Below are 20,787 nucleotides of genomic sequence, written 5' to 3'. Positions count from 1 at the left end.
TCGTTTAGACAACGTTGTTGTATGTACGTGAAAAATACAAAGAAAAAATATTTCCCGATTGTTGCGGAAACGTACCCTGAACCTTAAAGGGGCTGTATGTAGAATTCAGAAGCCCTTGTTATTAGCGCCACCGGTGGCCGTTAAGTGAACTGCAGCAGTACTAATTTTTTTATTCTTTGCTTAGATGGAAACAGACGTGTGAAATACCTTTACAGTGATATACTGTTAGCAAACACCCGACGCCGTCCACGCTAATGAGAGCGACGGTTTGATGAATATGTAAATATGTGCTGCACACTTTCCTCTCAATTACAAAATAAACAGCGGTGAGAAAACAGCAGTTCAGAAAGCATCCGATCACAGTGATGTGGAAGTGTTTGCAGCAGAGCTGAGAGTCAGCGGCATCATGTCGACAGATGAGCTCATTAAAATCACACCGCTATGATAGTTTGATTATAAAGTATTTTTAGGCTATATATATATAGATCTGACTATGTGAGACTATAGTTTGAATGAATCCATTTCTTTGCATGACACATTTGGACAGAACGGCTCTTTCGGTATTATCCTGAATAAGCATTCATGTCTTGTGTCATCATTCTTGGGAGCGTAAATGCCACTTTCTTTTGATTTTCGTGTCCTTCACATAAAAATCAGTCTTCAGGCTTTCATAGACAACCTAGGAAGTCTCGAAAGGCCTTGTTTTTTAAGTTTTGTTATAAGCTGTTCACACATTGGCAATAGAAAAAAAAAATGAATACATGAAAATTCTTACATATAGTGCTGGCAATGTGGCAAATGGTCCTGTAATGCCACGACACTGTTCATAATGCAAGTCTTTGAGCCGATTGAGTGGAAGTGCACTATTGACCTGTTGTCTACATTTATTTACACGTGTCTCGCCGAGTAATTAACCTCAGATTCCTGGAAGTGGAATTACAGATAGCTGGCTTGCTGATGACAACATAACATTGAAGTCACCGCGTTGCCATGTTTGTATTTCCACACATTCTGGATAGTAAAGTAAACATTACCCATCCAGTCTCTGTTTTTGGATCCGCAGTCGGCCTGTACTGCAGAATTTCCACAGTAAATAGTTAGTAAATAGTTATAAGCCCGTTTATCGGTCCAAATGGGAGTTTTTGCTAAAATGGGTGAAGGTCTCTGCGCGTTACTGTCTTTCCTTTTACGCAACACAACAAGATGAAATGAAATACATTTTCTCGTATGTATTACCTCGTTATGTCATCTTACTCCATAAATGAAAAGGGTTTTAATGATATCTGAGCATCATTAAAAGTGAGCGAATGTTTGATTATTCTTTTTAACTCTGTAAGTATATTTTACCCCGTTCAGATCAGGAAGCTGCTCAGAGGTCCTCACGTCTTCTGTTTAACGGTCTCACGTTCACAAGCTCATCAGGTTTAGTCACCAAACAGAGGTAAATGCTATATACCTGAGATCGGTCACATTCACGCTTACACAATCAAAGATACCTTGGTATAGCCCCCGTGGGATTGCATACACTTGAATTTAACTTAAAGGGTTAGTTCACCCAAAAATAAAAATTCTGTCAGTAATTACTCACCCTCATGTTGTTCCAACCCCGTAAGACCTTCGTTCATCTTCGGAACACAAATTAAGCTATTTTTGATGAAATCTGAGCCTTGTCTCACTCCTCCATAGGCTTCTATGTGACCGAAACTTGCTGGCCCAGAAAAGTTATTAAAGAGATCGTTAATATAGTCCAAGTGACTCCAGTGGCTCAATCTTAAGTATATCAAGCGACGAGAATACTTTTTGTGCGCAAAAACAAACAAAAATAACGACTTTATTCCACTATTCATTTCCTTCTCTCTCGACCTCTAGTTGGTTCGCGTAGTGTTTTTGCGCAGCGCGTCTGTGTTACACGTCACCACGTAGGCTGACTATTGGTCGACGCCGGTCATGTGTGTGTTGCGTGATGACGTGCAACACAGACGCGCAGCGCAAAAACACTACGAGGCCCAGAGAGAAGGAAATGAAAAGTGGAATAAAGTCGTTATTTTTGTTTGTTTTTGCGCACAAAAAGTATTCTCGTCGCATGATAAACTTAATGTAGTGCCACTGTAGTTACTTGGACTATTTTAACAATGTTTTAATAACTATTCTGGGCCGGTGAGTTTCGGTCACACTGGAAGCCTATGGAGGAGTCAAAATTCTGTCAGATTTCATCAAAAATATCTTAATTTGTGTTCCGAAGATGAACGAAAGACTTACATGGTTGGAACAACATGAGGGTGAGTAATTACTGACAGAATTTTCATTTTTGGGTGAACTAACCCTTTAATGTTTGCTTCAGTAGAGGTATGGCCACTACTACAGATATAAGCTGACCAACATTACTTATCTTATAATAGCTTTGGATTGGCCATGCCGTGGTTTCCCACGAACACTTATCTAACATTAAATTAAAACAGAGGTAAGACACCCAGATTTAGGTTGGTCAAGCAGCGTTTGCTGTTCTAAACGGAAATTCACTTCTTGTCTTTGCAAACCAAGTACACTTGAACTGATGCCAAATATTAGTCGTCGCTAATCTGACGGGAACATACAAATCCGTTCAATCTACTTGGGAAAACAATTTCAGAGTCAGTCAGAATAAAATCAGATGTTTCAATTTATTATGTCAGGTAAATGTCTCATGCCAATTTCATAATCCGTTCAAAGATAATAAATACAAAACATCAAATGCTCTGGAATAAAGAGAAAATATGTGAACCTGACATTAGAAAATACATGATGCGGAGAGACTCGGCCACTCTCCGCATCACAGGCTAATTTGAGCTACAAATCGCCACAAGCCTCTTCAGCATCTCCCTAAATACTCAGACCAAGGCAGAAACCTCTTTTCAGATGTAGACATGAGTTCACAGTGGGAATTTGCATTAATCACCGTCCCAGACTTACTGGGGACAGAGGGTGATTTACATGGGGGGATACACACCCACAGCAGTTAACAAGACATCTCTGAACTCTCCGCACCTTATGGTGAATGTTGGTGATCTCAGCATGAGGGAGAAGGAATGGGGGAAGAGGGAAAGAGATGTACATTAGGATGATTCTGAGGTGAGACTTGCGTGCACAAGAGTGAGTTCAACTGTTAATTTCCTTTGTTTTCTCAGAGAGTTGAGTCGAGTCAGAGAGTCTTACGTAGTTGTTCATGTAAAAAACAGGAGTTTATGTTCAGCACGTTATGTTTATCTTCTTTACAGTATCGAACATCAGATCAGCTGACAGACGAGGCATCGCACTGTATACCAGGGTGTTCATTCAAGTATTACAGGCTTATCTTATAGTATTTGTTGTACCACTTTCTGGGATTAAATCACTTTCTCCTGATAATCCTAGATATAATACAGTATACACTATACAGTAGGCACACCTATCTCTGCAATGTCTGTATAGCTTATCCTGTGCAAATTCAATGCTTTCACATACATTATGTCCTTGAAAACCAATCCTTTCCGACTGATACACAGCGCACTGGGTCATTCACGATATCGTCTGTTCATTGATGCCCTGCGGTTGGGCTTACTAAAATATGGTCTGAATTGCTGTCATTAAATGCACAGCTAGAAGATATTTAAATGATGTGCATGTAAACCTTGTGTACATTTTAAATTCCATTACCTCTATTCCTGTATGTCTGCTTGCGATAAAGCATGTTACATTTTTTTAATCCATATGTTAAGCTTTCACAGCTCCACCAAGAATCAATATTAATAAATATCAATATTGTTAAGCAAATAATTTGTATGATAGTTAAACATCAAGAGACAGTTTCCAGGACATGCTGTAAAATAAATTAACTATATCCTGGAAAAGGTATAATATTGTAAAAAAAAAAAAACTGCCAAATATTTACCTCAATAAATCAATAATTTCAATTAATAACTTCTTGACTACAAAGGCCTTGCCACAAGTAGTTAATGACTTGCTTTGAAAAGTAAAAGGTAGGTGAAATTGAATATTTACAGTTTTTTTACAGTCACTTATTATTAAAACATTGATGTAATTTTTCAAAACGCTAGCATGTTTCCCTCTTTCCTGTAGTGTTCTCTCTATTAGTCCTTTAAAGTGATGTATTTATGTGCACCATGATGAAAAAAATCACATATTTTGTACTACAATATTTAATAATTTCTACTCCTCTGAGACAATTGTTTAATTATGTTAATACCTGGGAAACGTTTTTTAATCAAGTTAATCCAATTTTAATTTTAGAATTTTATTTTTTCTATTTTAAATAATTAAGTATGGATATAAATATATATATATAAGTATGGTTTTCACCATGAAAATAGCCAAAGAAGCTGGCATGGCATAAAAAAAATAAATAAAAAAAATGTAATGACTGTGCCAACAACTGCACAGTGAATCTTATGTGTGCATGATCTAAATGAATGTTCCTATGGTATTTAATGTTAAAATAGTTTTTTATTTATTTATTTTTTATAAAACATATTTATATATATATATATATATATATATATATATATATATATATATATAAAACATTTTTTACATACAAAATATGAATGCACAATGCAGGTTTAGTACATTGGACTGGCTGTGATGACTTGGTTTTGTGACTAGAGTTTTGAAAAATGACATGATGTTTCTGAAATTAGTGCCAGAATGATTGTAAAAACGAACACAAACTGCATTCAAAAAAGGAGTAATAGTGATGCTTGCCTAAGTTTAACCAGGTGTCAAAACATAATTATGGATTTAACCACTGATCCATTAGCCTGACGTCGTCATACTCAGATTCTAGTCAGAATGTGAGTCTGATACTTCTCCATAGAGATTTGATTATGGGGCGTGTCTCAACCAAACCAGGAAAAAAAAAAACTCTGCACTCAATTGGATAGACCTACAACCAATCAGAGCAACGGAGTAAATGACGCATGTTCTTCATTCATATTTTCAACCAACAAAATGTCTCGGCTCTCTGTTCCTCTTTTAAAATGAATGCGCTGCCGATATCTTCTATAACAGACGCGATGGCGGAATCTACACATGATGTTTCATAAACAAAGTTCGGGAGGAGCACGTACAAATAATCAATCCAATATCAACTTGTCATCAAACAATACCATGTCTAACGTTACCCTATCTATCAGCATGAGGAAGCATATTCACTCTGTCAACTTACCTAACACTCCTTGACAGTTTTTCAGCATCCCTCCACCACCCCGAATCCTCACTCTTGTCTTGTTCTCTCACAACCAGGAATACGGGGGAGTATGGCTACCGAGCCCACAGCCCTCTCCTCCTCGGACAGCACGTCATATACGCATTTATTCTATCGACTTATTTGTGTGAAATCTTATATACGCATTTATTCTATCTGACTTATTTGTAAATGTGAACTCGTGAAATCTCAATTCTCCAGCAGCAGTCGTCTTTGTTGTAAACTAATTCAAATCAAGCGCTCTTTGGTGACGTGGACGATTACGTTGCGTTGCTCATCTGTCCATCATCGTATAAAGCCCGCCCTGACAATTTGATTGGTCCGAACAATTTTTGTTCGGGCATAATAGCTCCTCAACGGAGCGAGTCCAGACCGAACTTCCCGACCAAAAAATGTTGTGGGCGGGGTTCGGGCTGGCACCCAGGCTACTGATCCATAGTTAAAGATGTGAAAACAGTGTGCGTTCCCAAGCTATAATGCTTGTTTTTCTGTCTCTTTCATTAAGAAATGACGACTGGGATTGAGGAAACCTTGACTGAGATGAACAACTGCATAAAACTGCTTGCACCCGATGACTTAAACCTGTTTAACGAGGAAGCAGAAGTTGCTAACAGCTCTACGGGAGACGAGGACAAATCTGACCAGCCCTGCTGCAGTAAAGACCTGAGCAATGAGCAGAACGGAAAGATGCCAGAGAAGAGGAACGACGAAGGGCAAACAGACGAGTCTAGTGACGAGAGTGACACGGGGGATGTTCCTGATGTGAATGTGTTTCTCCGCAGCACTGGTTTAATGTCTTACAAATATCAGCTGGAGCTCAGTGTGTCCACAGGTGCGTCTGAGTGATCGGGTTCACAGCCGGTCTGATGATATGTGTCCTCCATCATGTCATAGCATGGCATGGAATTGGAGCTCTTATTGGGAGATTTTGTGAGTAACCATCTGAATCATGTCCGCAGATTTACAATTGAAAGAGACGGAAGAGAATGAGGCGTTGGTAAACACGGTGAGGGATCTTCATAGACTCGTCACAACCAGACACCTGCCTCTGGTGCAGTCCTGGATCCAGGTAAACCCTGCGACCGCTTAAAGGTTGTATCAGCGATTTCAGGCCCAAACATAAATTATCACATTCATCTTATCTTTCCTAACGATCCGCTAGCTGCCCGCCCCATAAGCAAGCCGTCAAAAAACCGCGTCTCCGTAGGCAGCCTAGGCTCTGAGATCTGCACACAAAAACAATTGGTATCACCAACCACTCAACCAAAATAAATAGTGTTCCAACCAATCACCGACAGGGGTGGGTGTTGTGAGGTTTTGCGCTCGTGTACGGCTGCCTATGACGGCTGCACGCGAAAACCTCACAACACCCACCCCTGTCGGTGATTGGACCTTTAAAGGAATCATTCATCCCCAAATTAACAATCTGTCATTGTTTATTCAGAAGGAGATCCTTAGCAGAATGTTCAAGCTGCTCTTTTACACACAACTTTTTTTTTTTCTTTTTTCTTTTTTTTATGTAAAAACATTTTAAGCTGCCCCTATTCTGCGTTTTTGGATATTCCTTTTCATGTAGTGTATAATGTAGCTGTTTGTGAATGTAAAAGGTCTGAAAAGTTACAAAGATCAAAGTGCAGATAAATGTAGTGATTGTCTCCTGAAAGAAAGAACTGATTCTGAACTGCCTGAAATGAGTCGTCAGTAATAACATCTACTTTGCCCGGCCCTCAAACTGTGTAGTTGTAGCTAAAACTGGAAGAGTTTGGTTTGTGTTGTTCATGCAGATGCATCTGACCAATCAGAGCAGAGTAGACCAAACACAACAGACTGGGTCATCTGACCAATCAGAGCAGAGTAGACCAATCACAACAGACTGGGTCATCTGACCAATCAGAGCAGAGTAGACCAAACACAACAGACTGGGTCATCTGACCAATCAGAGCAGAGTAGACCAAACACAACAGACTGGGTCATCTGACCAATCAGAGCAGAGTAGACCAAACACAACAGACTGGGTCATCTGACCAATCAGAGCAGAGTAGACCAAACACAACAGACTGGGTCATCTGACCAATCAGAGCAGAGTAGACCAAACACAACAGACTGGGTTATCTGACCAATCAGAGCAGAGGAGGCTCTCGGAAAGTACGAAGTACTTAAGTAAGTAAGTATGAAGTACTATGGTATTTCAGGTAGACTTTCTGCAGCCTTGAAGCTGTCAGTCATCAGGTGGAAACCGGCTCTTCGAGATAATGATCAAGCAGACACAGAGACAGTGAAAGAAGATATTTATACACAAGCTGAATCATCCACGCTGTCCAGGCCATCCAATCATAGTGCTCAAAGATCAAGTCCTACCATATATGGCATATTTAGAGATACAATAACGAGAGGTCAGATGTTAAAATGTTTGTGTGAGTCTTGAGTTCTTGTTTGTGTGCGTGTGTGTGTGTCCAAGGCCTAGTTCTGGTTTAGTCTAGCTGTGTTCATGACGTACACATAAGATAACGAAAAGAAGTTACACAAGGCCAGTCTTACACAAGAATATTCAAAAGTGGAGGCTGAGAAATAAGAAAATATTAATATGGCATACTGCAGAAATAGTAAGAGTAGTATGATATTATACAGTTACCATTACAGAAACTGTTAAAGGCTTTAAATCACCTTTATGTCTATAGCGCTTTATACAATACAGATGATTTCAAAGCAGCTTTAAAGTGATAACAGGAAAATGATGATCAATGATCCAAACAGAAATCAATTTGTGTGTTGATGATGTTGCAAATTGTGGCATATCGCTCTAAAACCGTTGGATTTTCTTTCATACATCTCATAAATGTACTATTTACTTGAACGAAGTTGTTTATTGTGTGATTTGTAATGTGTATTACAGGTCTTTACAAAGGTAGGCGTTGAGGAAGAACTGATGAGGAGAGCCACCGAGTTGAAGAAGTCACTGGAGCTCGCCTTGAGAAAGCATGAGGATCTTCATATAGACTACAAGAACAGAGAGAGGAGAGTGGTGAGATTGTTTTCCAGACAGATTTGTTTTAGACTTTTCTGCACTGATTCTGATGCATTAAGCAGTGCTGATAGTACTAGACTCTCCCAGTATCTCCTTCATTGAAAGCATCTGTGTGGTGTGGCTCTGCACCTTCAGTTGACTGACAGGTGTCGATTCGTCCATCTTAAAGGATTTTACGATGCCAAATATCAATTTTGATCACTACATTTTAAAGGGTTTATGTTATTCAAATTACATATCAACTAATTAGCTCAACTGTTGTGATGATCTACTTTTTCAGCTTTAGTTAGTGTGTAATGTTGCTGTTTGAGCGTAACAAAGATCTGCACGGTTGCAAAGCTCAAAGTCCCTCCAAAGGGAGATATTTCATTTAACAGAATCCCCTTTTTACAAACTACAACGAACGGCTCGCATTTTTTTATCCGGATCTTATGTTCCTCATTTAAATAATCTCCGCCCACAGAATACACAGAAAGGGGGACGAGGTCTGGATGAGCTGCATTAGAGAATACAGTGTTGTCTCTGTCAAAGAGACACTGTTTTTTCCACAACGTTTCCAAAACTCATTTGTTTGACCTTCCTAAGGCTGACAAACTTAGAGTGGTTAAAACTTATTTTAAACACTGTTCCTGAACGTTATAACCCCAACGTTTATCTGTGCGCTGCACATTTTTAATGGAGAGTTTGTTTTCTGTTGCTTTTGTAAGACGGTTCACCGCTCCTTAGGAAAATTATTAAATTAATCATGGTTTTTCGATCGATTGCTGTTTGTATTACCTTCATTTTCTGACAAATATCATGATTAAACGGTGGATAACATCGTATCGATAATGTATAAGAAAATAACAAAAATATATCACTCTGAAACGTCCTGTGAAATTGCAAATCCCGTGCTTGCAAAGTCAGTGCATGAAATCGATCCTCTTATTCGTTAACATTGTCAGGGTCTGAATCAGGCTCGAATTGTTTTGAAATTGACGCCATCCTCAATATTTACACTAGAGAAGAACTTGCAGTTATGAAGGGACGGGACATTTCCCAAACTCAGCTAAGCACTGCCAATCACAACACAATGGGCTAGCTAACCAATCACAGCACATGTCGTATTTCAGAAGGAGGGGCTTCATCGAAATCGGGGTTTTCGAGCCAGACTGGGGAAAGAGCTGTAATAATGTAAAATATGTGAACAATCAAGCATGTGAACGTATTCTAGTACACCCCAAAAACAAAATCAAGACATTTTGTAAAAGTGTACATAGGACCCCTTTTAATTTTTACCGCTACATCAAAGCCAGATTGTAATGTTTCTGGTGTTGTCTGCTTAAAAAGGACCTATTGTGCTGTCTTTAGTGTGTAATGTTGCTGTTTGAGCATGAAAAAGCTCTGAGTTGTTCTCTTAATCAGTGTTTCTGTTTCTGAACTCCCTGAAACGTCTCCATTGTAGTCTTGAGTTTCTTCCGGGAACAAACACTGTCACAATATTCCTCATTATAATAATTCATACGCAGAATAAAGGGGCGGGGCCTGGTTGAGTTAGTTAGTAGTGTGTTGAAACTGGCGGTTATGGGAAGGGGCGGGACATTTCTCAAACACACTGAAGCGCTCGACCAATCGCAACACACTGATCCAGCCGACCAATCATAGCACAGTGTGCTTTTCAGAAGGAGGGGCTTCATAGAGACAGGAACTAAACAGAGCGTTACTGACAGACTGGGAAGAGAGGAGCCGCAACAATGGAGAATATGAGGAACATAATCAACATTCAAGCAGGAAAACCTGTTCTAGTAGAGCCTGAAACAACATCATAAGATCCTCTTTAAATCATCTTTTGTTTTTAACCATACAGCTACAGCAATGTTAACTTACTAAAGTTAATAATACAATACATTCATTTTCAACAAGTTTATAACCTAAACTTGTCCATTTTCCCATCGCTAAACTCATCAAACTCACAACTGACTGTTCTGTGTTGAGTGTGTTGTAAGATGACATGCAGCACAACACACAGTAAAGCAGTGCGCTAATATAACCATTCTGAACACAGCAACTGAACAATAATGCATTATTCCCAGAGGAGGGCGCCCTTTCCTCACACATTACTGGACTTTTGTCTAAATACTGTGCTTGGGAGGATAATGTTTGCTTGTCACAAGTGATCCATGTGCACCACAAGATGAGAAGAGTTGAGAATATTTGTGTAGTGTACATTTTTAGATTACAGTGTTTATGGTATTTGGTGGAGCATCTCTGCATCGACAGCACGAGATCGCTCCAGTGCGGCGGGGCACGGCTCATGTGCTAATGGAGATTTGCTCAGTCTAGGGTGGAATGGGACACAGCGAGCAGTTAGAAGACACATCATTATGACACATGTTATCCGTTTTTAACTGGGCGAAAAGAACAGAGAAAGGAGGGGCGTGACATTGACAGAGCACTCGACTGCATGCCAGAGAGGTTTATCACTCTCAGTGATGACTTTCAATGCAAAAAGTCGGTGCTTTGTGATAAAGAAACAGCTAAAAGGTCTTTATCATAATTAGTTTTTCCTTTTTACTCTTAAAAGCGTTCCATTACTTTATTCCCTGTATCATTGCTCTGACATGGGACGAAAATTGCTTTCGACTCCTTAAACTCCTGCCTATCTGAGAAAGCTGTAAAATGACTATTTATAAGTGTTGCCTTTATCACATGATAATGAGTTTCAGTTTCAAAAAAGAATAAAAAAAAATCTGTGTGAACTGACCACTAAAAATCACCAGATGGTTAAGACGCTGAGATAAAACGGAGATCATTGCTTTGACGTTTGTATCTAATGCAGTGACAGTCATACATCTGATCGTGACCTAAGTGCATTTTGGGTGAAACTGCAGTTCTGCCTCTCTCTGTGTGTTATAATCATATAAATGATCAGGTGTATTCTAATGCATGACAAAACCAACAAAAACTCCCAGCACATGCAGTGATAAGGCCCATTATCCTGAACTATCCAGTGTTTATTTATCACCATGTTGATCACCATCCCATGCTATTATTTGTCATCACATGGAAGAAATGACACCTTTTGGTTACTCATAATTAAACACAGTGCTGGGTAGAAGTGTTCATTTTGTCGGCTGGTTTAGTCCTGTGTCATATGTACTTTATAGTTTTCATCATATTTAGTCAACCCTATACTAGTTTTGTTAAGTCAAATTTTAGTGGACAAAATGTCTCAATTTAGTTTTAATCAATGAAAACTTAAGCACAAATCAAGAGAATGTCAACCCATACGCATGGTTTATTTGACCTCATCTAGTTTCCTGATATCACATACTGGTAAAACAAGAAACTTCTCTCAGGAATTAAAACAGTGATATTCCTAATAATCTGGAACTGCTACGTCTGTGTGTAGATGAGAGAAGCAAAGTGTATGCATGTAGTGCACACGCTACATTATGGCCAAGCATGCGCCCCTTAAAATAGCATCTGAATAACATGCGCAACGAGCCACTGACTTTAGACGAGGTTTGTCCTGGTCAGTGGTGGAATTGTTTTCTGAAACTGCAAAATAGCACCAGGGAACGTTTGCGCCGGAACACGCCTCCTCTTTTCGCTGAACCGCCCCCGGGAGTGCAAGTTCATTCCCTAATTTACCGACGTGCTTCTGTGGAGGGAAAAGTGTGCTGTGTGTCGGGTGGAAAATAGGAATGATACATGCGTCGCTGTACAAAGTCACTTGCGCTGGGTGCAAGATAGGGCCCTTTGTATTGTCAAACAGAGGTGGCGTAAGTACATTTATTCAGCATTCATGTATAAATACATACCTAAAATGAGTATCAAAGATTGTTACTAACTACAATTTTCATAATGATTAAACATTAAACACAGTTAAACATTTTGATTACACTTTATTATAAGGTGTCCTTGTTTCAGTGTAATTATATATTTAAGTACTGAGTGATATTAATTAACAACATGTACTTACTATAGGGTTAGGATGAGGGTTTGGTTGCATGTAATTATGCATAATTTACTGTTATTACTATAGTAAGTACATGTAACATGTTACATGTGTAACAAGGACACTGTAAAAATAAAGTGTTACCAAATTTTTCAGTATACTGTACATGTTCCTGGGCTTATTGTTTTGGGCAGAAGAAAGAACTTAATTTTAAGTACATTCCAGGGCAAAAGAAAGGTTAATAACTGAAAACAATAACATGCTATAGCGTACACACACACACACACACACATATACGCAACATTATGTGCTTTCAAATTGAAATATGACAGGAAACTTCATGGAGCCTCACTCCAGGCTGTCTAGAACGCGTCCTCGTGACAAAGCGCATTTCGTTCTTGTTCTTCGGTCAGCTAGCCCGCTAGTCCATACACCTGAGTTATTGGTTTGCCGTAATAATTTGCGAGACCTTCCCCGTAAGAGAGGAGATTAGCATATAAATAGCAGATGCACAGAGGACCATCACAGCTGAGTACATTTAATTTTTGGTTTATAAGATTGAATGGGTTTTTAAACGCATAGCTATCAAACTTGGCCAAAGACAAATGAAGTGTAGGGCTCAGTTGTCCGAGGCTGTACCTCCTCGGCTCATTTTTTAAAAGGATAACAGACTTGCTTAAGGAGTGTGCCTGGCCAACGCTTCCCTGGGCACAAAGTAATTGAGATTGCTTACAGAGTTAATTAGACCGTACAAAATATATTGGAGGGCGCGAGGAGCACTTTAGCCCTGCTGGAATGTGTTTTTCCCAGTAAGTGGGGGACATTTAACCGGAAACTCATTATCTGGACCGGTCTCAGGGTAGAGGCCGGCGCGGGATCAATAGAGTTCACTGTAAACGTCTGACTGCTGTACACTCGTTTAGTCTACATTATTCTAATATGTGCGTGTCTACTGATGAGACCAGTCAGAGAGCTTAGAGACAGTGCTATTAATATACTAATATATTAATATATTTTTTGTATATTTTCCATTTTTGTTAATGTTTAGTAATTAGGGGCCAAGCACTGAGTTACGGCACCTGTTGTAATCGTAAGTGTTCTTCTTCTTTTTCTTCTACTTCTGCTATTGAGTCTATGGCAACCAATTTAACCGAATGGTAAAAAGTTGTGAAATTTGGCACACTGATAGAGGACCGTCTGAACATTAACCACAGCAATTTTCTAGTCTCTAACTCAATCCCTCTAGCGCCACCAACTGTCCAAAGTTGCACTCACGTTTATGCTAATAACTTCTGAACCGTAAGGGCTAGAATCAAAATTCTTTATCTCCACAATGCTTTAGCGTATTGAGATGAGTCATGGTGCATGTCATCACAAACCTGAGGCTACGTTCAGCTTTTCAACACAGTGCCACCTACTGGTTAGAAGATATGATTTTTTTTTTATAATTATAATTTCATAAAACTGGTCTCTTTTAATTCAGTGCACCACACCGAGTCGAATGATCCCCAATTTTCCAATGTCGGCCATTTTGAATGTTGTGGTATAATGCTGTATTTTGGAAATGCATTAGTGTATGGTTATGAAACTCGGTATGTGTCATCTGAAGGTGCTTACAGAATAACGCCACATTCTGGTCAAAATTGATAATGAAATGAAAAAAATGCGAATAGCTTTTGATGAATTTTGCCGATTTTAATGAAAGTGGTCTTGATAGGTTCCTTGGGTCATGCCTAGAACAATGATACCAATTGTGAGACATTGAAAATTGCTGTCCCCCATTTTGAATTTCTTTGAAAACCTACTCTTTTTTTTTTTTTAACCCCTCCTTGACCATTGGTCCAATTTTCACCAAAGTCGGCTCAGATCATCTTCACACATGCTGGCAAAAAGTTATTAAACGCTTTTTGATTTTTGATGTTATTTATATCAATAAAATGTGATGGCATGATGCCAAGCTGATTCTGAGGCTGTAACTCCACAACCCTTTGCCATATTGACACCAAACTCTGTTCGTCGGCTCACACTGACCACACCATCATAATTTGATAACAGTGCCACCTATTGGTCAAAAGTGATAAACAATTCACATTAGTAGTGATTGTATTTGTGATATTTCAGACATTTTGACTAAAATAATCTAAAAATGTCTTTAATTGTTGCAGTTAGTCTGATTCTCCCAGTTATGCTTGCTTAAACTAAATAAAATTAAGAAATGTTTGGCAACTAGCTGACATCAAATAAGTTTTATTTTTTTTATAAATATATTTTATTTTAATTCAGTTAGCATTTATTTTATTTCAAGTAACACAAATATATATATTTTTTTAATGGTTTTAATTTTTGTTTTAGTTTTTGTTTACTATAATAACCCTGATTGGAGGGACAATATCCCAGTATTAAAAAAATTTTTATACCTATTATTGCATAGTAGAAAATACAGCAACACGGCAAAAGCATAAAACATTACAAATGTTAATTCTGCAGTTTATACTAAATCTAGTCTATAATGAATCTAGTCTATACATTCATTTAAATATTATGATTATTTTATACTTATACTTATACTTATACATAATTAGTTTATTTTGAGCAGGAATGACATGTTTCAGCATGCAATAATTACGCTGATATCGTTTTGTGAACTACGAAAGAATCAAATTCTCCAAATGTTTTGTATCATTCCCTAGAAACTTTCCTGGGCTACTTTACCTGATTGTCAGGTGTTTTATTGTCCTCGCACACAAATCACGGTGGAAGCCGAGAGAATGAGTGTTTTAAATGCAAAGGTGGTTTTCTTCAAATGTCAGCAACACCTGCGTCAGCAAAGACACACTCGTTCTCAGTGTCCACACACTCCAGGCCGAGAATTATAATACTGCCTTGTGCCTTCGCAGGTTGACGGTGCTGATTTTATCGCAAAAGAATTAAAGTGATTTAAACATAACAGCTACAATTTCCATTGTGCAATGTACTTTAATCTATCAAGAAAGTAACTGCATTGGGTTAAATAAAGACAAGATGAATAAACAGTCTGTTCTTCATCTGGTGGACAACCAGGCATAAAACAGTCTAGGTGAGATTGAAATGATGTTCAGAGATTGTAATTAGCTGCAGGTTGCAGAAAGACTGATCAATGTTTCAATTTAAGTAGAATGTTACCTTCCCTTTTCTTTTTTTTAAAGCGGTGACAGACTTTCCCGTTTCCCTGTTTCCCTGTGGACTCTATCGGCTATTAGCAGTGCTGTTTACATGTGTTAAATACTAGGAAAAACGTGGAAGCAACTAATTAAACTCTCAAGTACCAGCCGTGAGGGAAATGTGGAGTGAAAAAAAAAAAACATATGTTTAAATGCAACAACAGTGAACACACTGATCAACCTGAATCTCAAATATACCCGGGGGGTGAGACAGGATTAGTGCTGTCCGAGAGGCATCCGAATCATTTTTCCTAGTTTAACGCGTTAAAAACATTTATTACAATTAACGCAGTATATGTTTTTTTCTGTCATCCTTTGGCTAGAGTTACATTATCACGCTCTTCTTCATGCACATGCTTTTTTTTAAGCCTAATAAATTTATTTATTATTAATATAATTTATTTATTAATTTATATTATTAATATTAATTAATATAATTTATTATATTATTTATTTTTTAACATTAATGTTAAAATATTGATAGCTTTTAATTACATTGTAATGTTGAATGGCTATAATTAATGTTTAAAATGAGACATCAGTAGCTGTATTAGTATCAGTGGCCTTCATTCATAAAAAAATATGCCATTAAACAAGTTTTTTTTTTAAAATATTCTGTCTTTGTTATCTCTACATTAATTTGGAGAATAACTGTGAAATTATTACATTATAAAATATATAAATAACATAATATATAAATATATACTGTCTTTATGTTATCTCTACTTTAATTTGGAGAATAACTGTGAAATTATATTACATTATAAAATATATAAAAAACGTATAAATAATATATAAATATATACTGTCTTTATGTTATCTACATTAATTTGGAGAATAACTGAAATTATTACATTATAAAATATAAAAAAACGTATAAATAATATATAAATATAATACTGTCTTTATGTTATCTCTACATTAATTTGGAGAATAGCTGTGAAATTATTACATTATAAAATATATAAATAACATAATATATAAATATATTCTGTCTTTATGTTATCTCTACATTCATTTGGAGAATAACTGAAATTATTACATTATAAAATATATAAATAACATAATATATAAATATATACTGTCTTTATGTTATCTCTACATTAATTTGGAGAATAGCTGTGAAATTATTACATTATAAAATATATAAATAACATAATATATAAATATATTCTGTCTTTATGTTATCTCTACATTCATTTGGAGAATAACTGAAATTATTACATTATAAAATATATAAATAACATAATATATAAATATATACTGTCTTTATGTTATCTCTACATTAATTTGGAGAATAGCTGTGAAATTATTACATTATAAAATATATAAATAACATAATATATAAATATATACTGTCTTTATGTTATCTCTACATTAATTTGGAGAATAACTGTGAAATTATTACATTATAAAATATATAAAAAACATAAATAATATATAAATATATACTGTCTTTATGTTATCTCTACATTAATTTGGAGAATAACTGAAATTATTACATTATAAAATATATAAAAAAAACGTAAGTGTTTTTAGTTGCGATTAATCGCGATTAATCACAGAAAAAATGTGTGATTAATCTCGTTATTTTTTATTTTAATTGATTGACAGCACTAGACAGGACATTCACATGAAGGATGTATGCAGCAGGGTGTTGTATTTTAATACAAGATGAGAAATAATCGTTTTGATATTATGCTGACTTTAAAGTATCACTACTCATTGCCTTACAGATTTTAGATTGCGACTACAGCGCTTGAACATTAGGGATTAGTTAATTTCACAGCCACAGTGTGTGTGTGTGTGTGTGTTCACTATAGAGGGCGCGCTCGTGTCTGGAGAAACGCCACCAGTGCACGTAATTGAGACCTCATGCAAAGACAGTTTATACCTCAATCTGCAACTGTCAACATATAGCCGGCCCGCAATAATGAAAAATAAAAGCAAAGCAAGCTAGAATCTTTAGTGCTTTATATCGAGCTCATCACCGAGACAATTAGACAGAATAAATGGAAAAGGAACGCTAGACTTTAAGCAGTGCCCTCGAAAGAGGAAGGGCACGCAGATTATATAAACCGTTTTATTCCAACGACCCCCATATTTAAAAACTGCCATTCTGTTCTGCATTGTAGCGCACGGGCCGCTTAAGCACCTTTTGAGTAAATTAAAAGGCATAAATTGTGTTTAGCACTAATGCAGACGTCGTGGTCTCCCCAGGCCCGCGAGTCTGAGCGAGGAGGGGGAAAACAGCCTTGAGTTGCTTTTCACCTTTCATAAATTCCAGGCTTGGGATTTCTGTACCTTAAAAAAAAAAAAAAAAAAAAAAATCATTTGCAGCCCGGTGGCTCATTGCTATTCAGCGCAGATTGATGGTGGTCATTTAGCCGGCAGTGGAAGTTAAGTGCTGCTGTCGCTCTCGAAGAGCATAATTGGGAGGTTCCACAGGTCAGTGGCAGTGACAGTTTTCTCTTTTGATTAGTGTTGGAGTGATAACAAAACTTACAGCGCGAGTGATGGATGAGGCGGAGGGAGAGAGAGAGTGAAGCGCACCTGAAGACACCAGCCACATTCGTCTCCGCCACTTACGGACGCACAATATGATTATAGAGCTTTATTCTTTTAATTAGTTGTGTTTGCTAAGTCATCACTTCTTTTTCATTGAACGTAGGCTACTCAGAGTTAATAACCATAAGTATTGAAGTGTCCAGCGTTGTTTGCTGAATGCACTCACGTGATAGGCCTACCGCAAATATAGTGGTTGATTGAGATGTTTTTTTGTTAAAAAATTTGCTAGTAAAAAATGCTGACATTAATGTTTTACTCACTATTTAATTGTTGCTTACACTGGCAGGCAAAAGCTTGGAATAATTAAGAATTTTTAATGTTTTTTTTTAATGTCATGCTCAAAATGGCTGAATTTATTTATTTCAAAAAGAAAATTATGAAATATTATTACAATGTAAATCATCTGTTTTCTATGTGAATATATAGTAAAATGTCATTTATTCCTGTGATCAAAGCATCATTACTCCAGTCTTCAGTGTCACATGATCTTTTGTCTTTATGACTGTCACTTTAATCAATTTAATGCGTCCTTGTTGAATAAAAGTATTATTATTTTATTTTTTTCAAGATCGATCTTACTCCATATTTTTGATGGTAGAATTTGCATAAAAACCTAAAGCAGCACAACTGTTTTCAACATTAATAATAATCATAAATGTTTTTTGATCATCAAATCATCATATTATACTGATTTCTGAAGGATCATGTGACACTGAAGACTGGAGTAATGATGCTGAACATTCAGCTTTGATCACAGGAATAAATTACACTTTACTAGATATTCACATAGAAAACAGATGATTTATATTATAATAATATTTCAGAATTTTTACTGTATTTTTGATCAAATAAATGCAGCCTTGGTGAGCAGAAGAAACGTATTTCAGAAACATGAAAAAAATCATATTTATCCCAAACTTTTGCCCCCGAGTATTTTAAAAAAGTGCTTATTTTACACAATATTTGCTCAAAATTCACTGAAATCATTTTGTAAAATCAAATCCGTCACATACAAGTGTTAAAAGTGCACCGATAAGCTTTGGCATTGACTTTCTTTCAAACCACGAGACTTATGAAAGCTTTTCAGCTCAGCTTAAGATCAGGTCTATAGTCTGGATCTGGTCTGGTCTCTGTTAAGACGGGTTTATCTAGTGCCAGCTGGTCTCCTTAAAGTCACCGCGTGATGTGAACACAGACTCCTATCACCCTCTCTTTTGTAGAACAGCCTGCAAAAAGATGTTATCAGAAACAGTTCGACCTAAGACTAAGACACCCAGCACAAGTGCGAATCCACCGGCAGATCTGGTTTATTCGGGGTCGTCCCATGTTGCCCCGCTTTCTGAAACCCAGCAAGTTATTAAGGTCTCCTTTGCATGCTGACAGATGCTGGAAAACGTATTTAGCATAACCAGCACTATTTTATACAGTCACAGTTAGCTGGGACAATACTCAGATAGACTAGCACCAGAAAAAAAAAAAATTGGATGTGGTCGAGTGGAAATTCTATTAAGGCTTTGAATTAAAATGTTAAGATGTCCCACCACGTTACTGCAGAGTTTGCGGTTGAGAGTGCTGTAAATCTGTGTTATATCCTGAGGCCACAGTGAATATCCCATCTGAGTGTTAATCAGCCCGCAGAGAATTACACACTGTCAGCAGACCAGCGCTGTTTGTTGGAGAACCACCAAAAAAAACTGGATGTGTTTTGCAACAGTAGTTTTTACAGCACGCATAGAGTTGGAGAAAACCGAGAAAAAACACCTCTTTATTAAGTGTTATTTACTGTAATGTCTGTTTCCTGAGCTAGATGAGAGCTCCTGAGGATGGAGAGGACAGCGAGGAGGAGTTTGTGGACGTGCCGGAGAAGGAGGGCTATGAGCCTCATGTTCCTGAACATCTGCGGGCTGAGTACGGTGAGTTTGTTCAGGTGCATCATGCATAATCCACATAATCTCTGGTGGATATGACCACACACTTATGGTGACGCGTCTAAGTCCTCCGGGGAAGCCTGTTTGTTTGCAGTGCGGGGCAGGGGATATTTCAGTGTGGGATTGGGGAGTTTAGTTGAGAAGGTTAGCCGTTGAAAGGTTCAAAGCGCTAAAGGAAAGTTTGTTTTTGAGAGTTTAGGTGTAAAGCATGAAACGTACGACAAAAAGCTGTAAGTTTTACTTCAAAAATAGGTCATTTGACAGTGCATTAAAACCATTGCCTTCGGGTCCGTTTTGATTTATTTATTTTTTATCCATAATTTTGTAAGTGTGTTAAGACTGTCAAAATACACATTATTTATTTATTTTCAGATTGTTTTTTACAAAAAAAAAAAAAAAGATATAGCCATTTAAGCTAAATTGTTACACCTTTTGCGTTCGGGTCCGTTTTGATCCGAAAGGAAATTATGCTGATTTTTTTCATCTATTTTTTAGTTAGATTTGTCTCAAATTGATTGTGTAAAATACATTTAGTCTCTTTCCTACACTCCTTTATAGTTTCCTTGATAGTTTATAAACATGCTTGCGCATACACACACACAATAATTCGGAAATTAAAACAAAATGACATAAACAAATGAATGTCTTAGGGTATGTTTACACAACATTGTTTTCAACTGAAAACGGAAAACTTTTCATGTGTTTTGGACGTTTATTTGTGTTTTGGGAACCTGAAAACTTCCTAAAAACCTTTAAAACCGGCTTCAAAGTGCAAGTTTTTGAAAACAAAGCCTTTACCGTCTCCGTGTAAACAACAAAAACGCAAATTTGTGCAAACTGTTTGTGTTTCTTGACAAAGTGGCATCGCCAACTACTGGCCTGCCATG

At 37.2% G+C, this 20,787-nt stretch overlaps 1 protein-coding gene across 2 annotated transcripts in view; it reads left to right on the top strand.

Annotated features, from left to right (window-relative positions):
- Window positions 1-20,787, top strand: part of uvssa (UV-stimulated scaffold protein A) — a 42,619-nt gene that overhangs the window by 4,267 nt on the left and 17,565 nt on the right. For both annotated transcript variants that reach the window (XM_084430163.1, XM_084430164.1), the window contains exons 5-8: window positions 5,745-6,071; window positions 6,199-6,308; window positions 8,133-8,261; window positions 19,780-19,885. In XM_084430163.1, coding sequence (XP_084286289.1) covers window positions 5,745-6,071; window positions 6,199-6,308; window positions 8,133-8,261; window positions 19,780-19,885 — 672 coding nt within the window. The remainder of the gene's footprint in view (window positions 1-5,744; window positions 6,072-6,198; window positions 6,309-8,132; window positions 8,262-19,779; window positions 19,886-20,787) is intronic.

Source organism: Rutilus rutilus, assembly GCF_951802725.1.
Source record: "Rutilus rutilus genome assembly, chromosome: 14".
Classification (NCBI taxonomy): domain Eukaryota; kingdom Metazoa; phylum Chordata; class Actinopteri; order Cypriniformes; family Leuciscidae; genus Rutilus; species Rutilus rutilus.
Note: the sequence above shows the minus strand (reverse complement) of the source record. Positions and strands in the feature narration are given on the sequence as shown.